The 11,805-nt window shown below is 36.1% G+C and overlaps 1 protein-coding gene across 1 annotated transcript in view; it reads left to right on the top strand.

The window, feature by feature from the left end:
• The first annotated feature begins 8,451 nt into the window (after positions 1-8,451).
• LOC107747990 (neurotensin receptor type 1-like) overlaps positions 8,452-11,805 on the top strand; it is a 34,776-nt gene continuing 31,422 nt past the window's right edge. Inside the window, exon 1 of the mRNA XM_016562641.1 lies at positions 8,452-9,120. Coding sequence (XP_016418127.1) covers positions 8,452-9,120 — 669 coding nt within the window. The remainder of the gene's footprint in view (positions 9,121-11,805) is intronic.

Below are 11,805 nucleotides of genomic sequence, written 5' to 3' on the forward strand. Positions count from 1 at the left end.
TTTTTTATTAAACTTGTGTCTTCCTTGTGTTGATAATACAGTAAAAAGGCTCTACAAGTTTACAATATTTCACAAATCCTTCAGATTGGTCAGACTACAACTTCCTATAAATTTAATGTCATTCTTATTTATTCAACAGTCTTCCATGATTGTTCTTTATTGTCAAGGAGCAATTCCTTGGCTGGTGCCCCGTAAAATAGTATGACCAAGACTAAATATTAATATTAATATTAATATTTAAGCCCAAAGCCATTACACTGGTGGTGCTACATAAATCTAAAATCACCACATTTAGTGGTGCCCCGTGTTAGGCTAACATCTGATATCACTACACATACAAAGATGATGCATGATGGAATATAGGGACATGAAAGAGCATGCTGAAAAATGATGATAGTTTTGACAGTAGCAGTGCAAAATTTGCAATCTTCATAAGAGGGAGAGAGCTGTGCAAAAGATAAGCAGGAGCCCAGTCGTCTAAGACCAATAGTGAAAATGATATTTTGCATTTAATTGAATTGAAATGTTGTAAATGAATACAACTTAAAGTATCAGCATAATAGTTTGAGTGAAAAGTTAATTTGGCAATTAAAAAAAAAAAAAAAGACATTTCACCCAAAAATCATTTACTCATTCTCATGTTGTTCCAAACCCCTATGACTGACTTTCTTCTGTGGAATATACAGTATATCATTGTGTAAAGTTAGTAACCAAACAATCTTGGTGACCAATGAGTTCTGCTATATGGACAAAAAAGAGAGTTCATAGCATATCTTCTTTTATGTTTCACTTTCACAGAAGAAAAAAGGTCAAACGTTTTCATTTTTCATTTTGTGTGAACTATCCCTTTAAGGTCTGTTCACACCAAGAATGGTGACTAAAGCCATAAAGTTTAAAATAATTGTTCAACCCCAAGAGAATAGTTTTTTCCCAGCTGATGAACAATAAAAACATTGACAGCCAATCTAAATGTTTTATTGATTCATTTCATGTATTGCAACCTTCCTTGTGCACTCAGAATAAACAATGTTTTCATCCAGTGTGGACGCTAATACAGCTTTCATTATAGTTATCGTTCTTAGTGAGTGGGCCTTTAACACTGATTTAGCATGCACTTTCTTGCATTTTACCTTTGAAACTCTCAGTACCCTCTAGCGATAAAAAGCTTTACCTAAATTGACTCTGATCTTGCTTATTTTTTATCTCTGTTGTAACACAAAAACCTTGAACTTCTCGCACCCTTATAGTGAAAACGTTTCAAGTTCATGCTCTCAGCTTCCCATATATGAATTTCTGAATGCATAAAATGACTGAAAGGAAAAAAATATTTTGATTTGCTAAACAATTTGACAGTGGCCACTGTCACTTTTTATTTTTATGTTTACAGGTATCAGCATGATCTCTCAGTACAGTTATTTGTGTGATTTCTTTCTCGGAGTATGATTTTTTTCCCTTAAATCACTTACAGCTGGGTGAAAGATGCTGCCCCAAAATACTTATCTACACTAAAACAGATTATCACTTCCTTCTAACAACAGCAGTAGGGCTACACATTTTTCGATCCATCTGTGCAAATGAGTTTTCTAATTCAATCAAATGATTTATGGACAGAATTTGCTTGCGTTTTATCAATTTGATTGTTTGGATTTTATCAGTCCACACAAAAGCCAGTTGCAGATCTGATATTAGCATAATGACAGTTTACGTAGCTGTAATGGAGGGGTGCTCTGTAGCTGAATAGAAAGTGGTTGTTTGTTTCTGATTTATGAACAGGTAAAGCTGCAATTAGCTAATGATGCTCTCATCCAGCGCATCTAATGTTATATGGTTAACCTATTGGAGCAGCGGCCAGTTGCATAAACTAAGCCTCTATGTTAAGACTGTATCTTAAGAACTAGTCTGACTAACTAGCAGTTACCAAGGGGTAATGAGTCAAATTTCTTGGATTCAAATTAGGCCAATCTACATTTTAGTTACTTTATATCAGGGGTGGGCAAACTTGGCCCTTCCAGGCCACTTTCCCTCAGAGTTTAGCTCCAACCCTAAGAAGGCTACAGGCAGGTGAGTTTTATCAGGGTTGGATCAAATCTCTGCAGGAAAGTGGCCTGGAAGGGCCAAGTTTGCCCATCACTGCTTTATATGATCAGTCTTTAAAAAAATAGATATCTAACTTGTAAGACTAGTCTTAGCATTTTATGCAACCGCTAGCATCAGGTTTTATTCTGGGTAAGTAATCACAAACCAAACCTGAACCAATCAGTTGTGAGCAAGTGGCATATAACTAGACATTTTAGAGACAAAATAGCCCAACTTTTGCAGCTACTGAATAATTATATTTATTTTATATGAATTATAAATTGTATCCTTAATGCATTACACATTGTAACACCGGTGACATAGGGAACATGTAACACACATAAGCAATATCTTGACAATTAATATTCAACTTTTACTTGAAATTAAAATAAATGCATAAAAATAAATACAAGATTTAAAACATATAAAGGTTAAAAACTTTGATGTTTTCTTTTAGGTTCTTTGTAAATTCACATAAATGATTTTATCACACGCACACACACACACACAACAAATTAACTGAGGTTGGTAATTTTATATGTTGCATCATGGAAATACAGATTACCTTTTTTTTTCAAGTTTCCCTTTCAGGACAATCACAGCTGCCTTATTTTTATCCATCAAACAATGACGAAAACAAAGGAGTGTTGGAGACAGACGTCAACACCAGCTGCGAACCTGCAGCATTTTTCCTTTTTCTTCTTACCTGCAGCATAATTGAAGGGTAGACCTACTGTTTCCAAAAGCGCTGTGCCCTTTAAATGTCAAAAAAAGATGAATAAGATCGCTGCATGCAATCTAAAGATCTATGTGATCAGCTATAGAAATGCTTAATAGAGATGAAACATTTCACCAGATGAATGCATGCCAATAATACACAAAGTACTCAGAGCAAGTATTCAGCATAAAGTGCTATCTATCCCTGAGTGGTGGACTGTTGGCTTTTAACATCTGTCTTTCTAAACCACCACCTCTCTATCCTCATAATGGTCTTCAGTAGACACATTGACCTCAGGGTACCTTTTTATGACACAAAAAAGACACCTAGTGTAATTTAACGGGTAATAAAGTAGTGAATCTCACGGCTTAATGGTTTAGTTGCGTGGACAAATGAAAAAGAAATACACAATCCACCAAATGTAACCAAAATGAATTATTCATGCCGCCAGTAAACCATTCAGGGGGAGGAAATACCAAATGCCATTGTCGAGGTATTTAGACAAAGGGAGTCAAAGAGCAAAGGCAAACCTCAGCTAATGTCTCTCTAAGGGAGATTTATTCATTCATTCAGAGGAAGGGACAGTGAACATCCAGGAAAGACAGACAAAAGTGTTTATATTTATAGTCATGTGCACATGTGCTAAATGTTATGACATTTAGCACATGTGACCATGAAAACAGATGCTGCAGCCAGTTTTATTAAAGGGTGACAGTTTTGCATATTATTATTCATAAATTCATATGACTCATTGCAGTCACACTGCTAGCTTGCTTATTTATTTACTTAGTTGTTTGTTTAGGATGATGATAACAAATTTTTTTTTCTACACATCTGTACTACATGCCCAGGGCTTGTTGTCTAAGCGTATTTTGAGGGATTCTTCAAAGAATAAATCTTATAACTATCAATTACCTTAATAGATTAATTGAATATGCATGAACACATTTGCAAGGTAGTTTAGAAAGCATTGCAATTTTATTTGCTTATTGCTATTAATGTGCTTTCTGTACCTTGCTATGTAAGTGGTTGTGAGCGATAAAGTGTTTTGTGAGGGGTTGCGTTGGTAAAAAAAAATGTCATTTACATAATGTAAATGAGTGTGGGCATAAGAGACTCAGTGGTGAATCAATGGGAATTTTGTGGCAATGAAAATTCTATAACCGTGAAAAATTTATCATTCACAAATGGCAGATAATTCGACCTTCCCTGATAATTAATTTCTTGTTAATTTCCTGTTTAAAGAATGTGCTTACAAGAGTGCAAGGTATTTATAGCACAAAATCACTGCCTTCAATATTTCTCATTTTATGGCAAGTACTTTTATAGCTATGGATGAATGACCCACAGAAACAGGCTTGTTTTTATCTCAATGACCCTTGCTTTGTTGCATTTCTTAAATTAGATTTATTTTTGGCAGTAACAGGAGGTCAAGGCTGACTGCCCCAGTGAGTCCCTGCTGGCAAATTATCTAACTAGACCACTCTGGCATCGTTCTTCAATTGAAGGCATTTTTTTGGTATTTATAGCACAAAATCACTGCCTTAAATATTTCTCATTTTATGGCAAGTACTTTTATAGCTATGGATGAATGGCCCACAGAAACAGGCTTGTTTTTATCTCAATGACCCTTGCTTTGTTGCATTTCTTAAATTAGATTTATTTTTGGCAGTAACAGGAGGTCAAGGCTGACTGCCCCAGTGAGTCCCTGCTGGCAAATTATCTAACTAGACCACTCTGGCATCGTTCTTCAATTGAAGGCATTTTTTTTTTAAGCAACATATAAATCACATATAAAATGTTTTTGCTGATGTCTTACAAGTGCATTGCCCATTTTGAATGGTTTCTGAAAGCATAAAATGGACTTCTATATTAAGAGAAAGCCTCCAGGATGTCCTTCAAAAGTAAAAGGTTACAAACAGGTAAACAACACTGATCAAGAGATGTGGTGCATAGGAACAGTCATACACTGCATAACACTCTTATTCATAGATCAATAATAAGATCCAATTTGCCTGCCACATCAGTCTCAAAATAAAATTGCAATGGTGCATGCCACTTCTTGAGGAAATGACTGAGCTCCCATTGGGAAACTTCCTTTCAACTCAGTTATAACCAATAAAATAAGATGCTCGCGACACAGTGACAAATGTTCAAACAATCAACTGTTCTCAGGACCTGAGTTGATGTTGATGGGATTTGAATATTAATGATGGGACACATTGCGAGAACACTTGACTTCAGCACTTAAACATACTAGCACATGCAAAGCAGCGAGTGAGCAAAGCAGCATTAACTACAGCAGACTCACATTGTGCATTCACTACAATGGAGTTTCTGCTGTGTAAAAGATCTGCGGGCACTTTATAGAAAATAAAATGAGTGCTGGGTTATGCCACTTTTAATAATGGCCATAAATTATAAAATGGTTATCAGGAATGGGGCACTGAGAATTATTACAAACTTGATCACTGTGAAATCTAATTAACATGAGAATTACCAAATGGTAATTAATCTTCATGGAACAGAGTCAAACCACAAAGTGTAGCTATATAGACTGCATAAAGCATCTAGATTCAGATTTAGTGAACTGCTATAGACATTCTCCTGGGGCATGATGAATGAAATGAATGGGACTTTAACTAACACACTGAAATGAATGTGGTATCTTTGTGTTGTTGTTTTTCTTTCTTTCTTTCTTTTTAATCAGTTTTTATCATCTCATCTATTTTTGAAATATTTTTGGCTTGATTTGGTTTGTTTTTTCTTCCTCTGTTCTTTTTCTGTTTCTGCATAATTTATGATTGTGGGAAACAAAAGTTATTACCAAAAAAAAGAAGGAATAGGAGGAGAGAGCTAACCTCAGAAGTGAGTGCTGGGTTATGCCACTTTTAATAATGGCCATAAATTATAAAATGGTTATCAGGAATGGGGCACTGAGAATTATTACAAACTTGATCACTGTGAAATCTAATTAACATGAGAATTACCAAATGGTAATTAATCTTCATGGAACAGAGTCAAACCACAAAGTGTAGCTATATAGACTGCATAAAGCATCTAGATTCAGATTTAGTGAACTGCTATAGACATTCTCCTGGGGCATGATGAATGAAATGAATGGGACTTTAACTAACACATTGAAATGAATGTGGTATCTTTGTGTTGTTGTTTTTCTTTCTTTCTTTTTTTTAATCAGTTTTTATCATCTCATCTATTTTTGAAATATTTTTGGCTTGATTTGGTTTGTTTTTTCTTCCTCTGTTCTTTTTCTGTTTCTGCATAATTTATGATTGTGGGAAACAAAAGTTATTACCAAAACGGAGAAGGAATAGGAGGAGAGAGCTAACCTCAGAAGTCATGATTTTATGGAAAGCCATAAGGAGGGCATGTAAGCATAAGGAATAACAAATTTAAGGATGCTATCTTTCAGGCAGATCCAACAAAGAGCCTATTAAGGATGTTTCTAACTCTGAATCTGGTTTTAACATTTTTAGTTGTAATTGCAGCCATACTTTCTAACCGTTCTATTAATTAGTTAAGTTCTGTAGTTAATAAGTAAAAACTTTTTCATTATTTTATTATTAAATTTAATTACATCATGTAATATTTAGTCATAATCCACTTTATGCATGCAATCTTTTTTACTGCATAAATTTTGTATTTGTTGACGTTAGTGTTAACTGCTTGAAAAAAAATAATGTAAATCATTTAATTTAAAAATGATCTAAACTATTTAGAGATAGTAATTAAACTAATTGTCAAAATATAATTTTAAAAGCACGAATTTTTCTTATAGGTACGATTTGGACAAGAGTATACAGTAGATTATATTAATATACTGGTGCGATTGAAAATTGTGTTTATTGTAATATTAATAATGTGCATTACTCATCATCACAGCATCACTTTTTCACTTTTTCTAGTTTTCACTCAAATATTTTGTATGTTAAGATAAGTGAAGCTTTTAATTACAACAAACTGCTGGCATGATATAGCACTTTGAAAAAATTGACATGTAAAAGCATGATTTACATAATGTCATTACTAATGAAGATTACCACATTAGGAAGGGGCTCATCTTCATCCTCTTTATGACAACCAGAATTAGGGGCAGGTGGTGAAGAGATGTATTAGTCAAAGGACATTCAGAGACCATTATTCTTTAGACAAGAGATACTGTAGAGCTGATGAAAGACATCACAACACTGCGGGCCAGTCTGATGACAAACGCCTGCTCATTCCCATCCATCACCATCTATCCCCCTCATTCCTGACAGGCCTGACCCATAATAACATTATATTTTCATTACACTGAGTGATACACAGTTATTGTATAGAATTAAATGTCATTGACCTTTGAACATTTTCACTGTTCATATGTTTGGGTTATTAATTATGGTGGCACACTTGCTGAAATATGTCAAAAAAATATATATAAAAGGCTTCATTATTTATATCCAAAAATATTCAAAATATATATAGACATACCAAACACACCACTCATGCTGTCTGAGGAAAGACCATAAAATAATAAAAGCAGCCACCCAGAACACAATCTGTATGTACCACTACACTCTGACAGATGCTTCTTGAGGATCCAGTCATGTACAAGTAGTTTAAAAAACAATTTCTACTATACAAGCTATCAGGCTTCTGCACTGCCACTTTACTTAATACCTCTCTTTGTATTACACAACTCTCTGCTTGATTCTGATTGATCAATCACGGCACTCAGCAGAGAAATATTTCTGAATAATTACCTTTGACCACTCATCTGGGAAAGCTATGTTTCCTGCATAGCTGGGGTCCTGTTTTGTCACTCTGTGGAAACTGACTTGAAAAAAATGCTGAAAATATTATTTTGGCTCTTTTGCAGTCTACTCTAGATGATACCTCAAGTCTGCTGCCTTTAATTCCAAGTAAAATCTAAGTGGTGCAAAAGTGGCAAACAGCAGTAATGAGTAGGTCTACTCTATTCTCAACAAAAAGGGAACGTTCTCAGAATGTTCTGGAAAGGTTCTCTCAAAGTTATAAACAAGCATTCTTCCAGTAATGTTAATAAACTGTTTGTTCAAAGTTATCTGATCTTTATAACATTATCGAAACGTTAGCACAAAACATTATTTAGGCTACACATTGCTCATGGAACGTTTTTCTGAAACAGTTTCCCTTCCTAGAAATTACCTTCCTTGATATCACAAGTCAGAACGTGTGGAAACAGATGTGATAGAAAATAATGAAGAGAACATTTTATACTTGAGCTAAAAAAAAAAAAAGTGAATTCAACATCCAACATATTGCTTAACCTTAAATCCAGAATATTTCAATAAAGTAGGCTACTCAGAACTGAGACGCGTTTTCATATATTCAAGGTAATATAGCGCAGTCTCACAGAAAATAAATAATTAATTAACTACTCCAATCGTTGAATGGCACTGCGTCATTGCTCAAGGTTTGCGCTCGTACGCCTCCTCACCATATAAAAGCCTCTGAACATCTCGCTTTCGCAGACCTGTAAGAGTAAGTTTAGAGCAGGGGGCACTTGTTCACCACGGCTTTATGCACAGCTCTCCAACTGAACAAATGTGAAAAACGTAGCAAGGAAAACGCTCTTTAATTTTACAGTAGTTATGTGTTGGTATTGAAAAACTAAAATGGAGGTTAATACTACGCTATCAGGACGCAACTTCATAGACTTGCGCATCTTAACGCAGAAACTTCTCTCTTCGGCGAACCGGTCCCAGCAATTTCTGGACAATGAAACGGAGAGCGTCTCCGAGGAGGATTTGGACGTGAATACAGACATCTATTCTAAAGTTTTGGTTACTGTGATTTATCTTGTGTTGTTTACAATCGGATGTTTGGGGAACTCGATCACCATGTACACACTTCTCACGAAGAAATCTCTACAAAACCTCCAGAGTACGGTGCACTATCACCTGGCGAGTCTGGCAATATCCGATCTGCTCATCTTGATCCTCTGCATGCCCATTGAGTTATACAACTTCATCTGGGTGCATCACCCGTGGGCTTTTGGGGAGGCTGTTTGTAAAGGGTACTACTTTCTGCGGGACGGCTGCTCGTATGCGACGGCGTTCAACATCGCCAGCCTAAGCGTGGAGCGCTTCATGGCCATCTGCCACCCGTTTAAGGCGAAGAGCATCATGTCGCGGAGCCGCACCAAGAAACTCATCAGCGCTATGTGGGTCGCGTCTTTTCTCCTGGCCACTCCGATGCTCTTCACCATGGGACAGCGACTGATCAAAGACGAATTTATATGCACCACTATCGTGTCCTCGATAACTGCTAAAACCGTCCTACAGGTGAGCGCACAGCACTTTTTCCATGCTTGGGGCGAGTGGAGCATTTTCCTATATTTCTATAGCCTATAAAGCGGTGGTTATAATTAAGTTGGGTTTTATCTTATACATGAGAAGTAGAATCGTATATATCTAAAAGAAGTAACAACCTGTTGCGTAGTATTTCTCGTTAATACCAGATCATTTTTTAAATACAAACATTGTCTACATCCAACATGAATTTCCACATCTAATTAGTGACGTCATTTAAGTGTAAATGTTAAATGTGCACTCAGTATTTTTTCCGCATAATGAATAAATAGCACCTTTTAGAAATAATGTAGACTCGCATAAGATGATGTCTCCATTCATAACAGTTTTCCAGAAAAAGCTGTTTAATTCTTTATGGGGCGGGTCGCCCTCATGGGCGCGATCACATGACCAGACACTAAGCTCAGAGGCCGACTTCCCAATAGGTAGGCGACTGCTTTAGGCCCCCAAAAGCCAAGGGCCCCCTAAAATGCTTTTCATATACCAGATGAGCATTAAGCACAGAGCTGTTTACAGTGTTTAATTATTACCACGACAACCATCTGCATGTCAGCGTTGAACGTGCTTCTTGTGTATAATAACATATCTTGCATCTGAAGCTGTAATTAAATATTGAGCAACAGTGTGTATTATATGTTTATTGTTTTAAATGCCGCTAACTCGTTTTTGAGAAGGATCCAAGTAGAGGATGCATACACAGTTACTTTTTTGGTTTATATAATTCTTGGGTGTCTACAACATGAAAGAAAGCCATTATAACGTGTACATGAAAAAAGCAGAAACAGTGGACACAACTATGGGGCACCATTGTGCAACAGCAAGCATCACAACAAAAAAGGAATCTCAAGGTTGATCTAGGTAAATGTGTGCAAATGTATAGGGCCCCATTCCGCCCCTGACTAAGCTACTAACACCCAAGCTTGAGTAAACAGCATTGTTTAAAATGATGGTAAGAATCATGTGTGCCACCCACCGGACAGTTAAAATCAAATGAGTGTGAGATAAAAACAAAATGTCCAAACAAGCAGTCCAACATTACCCTGAAGTCCAAGTTGATAAGAGGTCACCAAGTCCAGACATGCTGATTCACCAGTCCAAACAGAATGGGTACGAGTGGAAAAATAAAATGTCCAAACAAGCAGTCTCTGCTGGAGTGATGAAACAAACCGTGACGACCCGCAGCTCCAGTAAACAGACTGGTGGACAACAACAGCCAGCCATGAACCAGTCCAATAGGTGTCAGTGTAAAAGACCAAAGCCACTGGTACTATTGGAACAAATAAAACAGACAAACATAAATCAAACTTACCAAGTCCACCTTTAGAATATGTAGTTTTTACCTTAAGTAGCTTTTTCTGCTTAGACAAGGATCTTGTCATTGAAAAAAGACTTTTGTTGATTTAACCTAATTCAGTTGGGTTGATTCAGTCATATTTATATAAAAAAAAAGAAGTTTTATTCTAAACCACAAGAGCAGTGGTTAAATGATTTAATATGTATTATGCCCCTTTGATTGATTTGATTGATTGAGCAGCAGGGTCCTTATTGCTTCCATTGTGAGCACTGATGGTCATGAAAGTCAAAATAAATCAGTCATTCTAATGAATTTAACTACTTCGTCTCTTGAAAATATTATTGTAACTCTACCACAACCCATATCTGTTAGTTTGAGTAACAAGTGCCAGAATTTGCTCAAAAATAATGATTTGCTATCTTACAAAAATGGAAAGCACTTGCAGTGCCCTAAAGTAAATCCTGATTGCCTGGAAATGGAGACATTATGCTTAGATTTTTGGAAAATTGTCCTTGCAGCACTAAACCTTGCGCTTGCCTTATTCTTTTCTATTACACCAGTGAATCTAATTTTGTTTGGAACAAAATCCATTTACAAGGACAGGAGGTCTCCTGCTTGTAACACTCAGCTCTCTAACTTTCCATATTTGAAAAAAAAAAGGTTGAAACTGAAAACAAGCACACCTGTGGGGTTCTAGGCAAAAATACACGAAAATCACACTTAATTCTATATGAAGTAACATTACAGCATTACGTCTTTGAAATACATGTAGATAATTGGAACTCATAGCACAGTGGATAGAGTTGGTGAGTCACGATCTGAATTAGACGGAGTGCTGTGCATTACTGAAAAAGGGACAAACCAAGAAAATAGAGAATATGAATGCACACCGAAAAAGAGGCAAATATACAGAAAAACTGGAGAGATGCAAAAAGAAAGATTTAAGAGTGAATAAATAAGGGATGAATTGATTCGGACAAATTCCATCAGTCATTGAGTATGTGTAATCATCTTGAGATCTCCCAGTCAAAAGAATGATAGTTGGAATGGCAGCTGTTTGCTACAGGACAAAGAGTTTATCATGTTTCAGTCTTGGCAAATTGGTTACTACAGAAAACCCCAAGATGTCCTCTTTTATATACAGAAGGTTTCACAATATGAAAAATGATCCAGTATTATATATTGCTATACTGTAGCAATACCTGAAATTCAAGTGCGCTGTGAGGGTCAAAATGATTACAGAAAGAACACATACATGGTCTTTTATTGCTTTTTGAGATGTGGTATAACCTCACCCCATAAAGTGTAATCTGACACACACACACACACACACACACATGTCTGGTTTGCTATCCTTGTGGGGA

The sequence above is a fragment of the Sinocyclocheilus rhinocerous genome, unplaced genomic scaffold, assembly GCF_001515625.1.
Source record: "Sinocyclocheilus rhinocerous isolate Xijiao unplaced genomic scaffold, SAMN03320098_v1.1 scaffold1251, whole genome shotgun sequence".
Classification (NCBI taxonomy): domain Eukaryota; kingdom Metazoa; phylum Chordata; class Actinopteri; order Cypriniformes; family Cyprinidae; genus Sinocyclocheilus; species Sinocyclocheilus rhinocerous.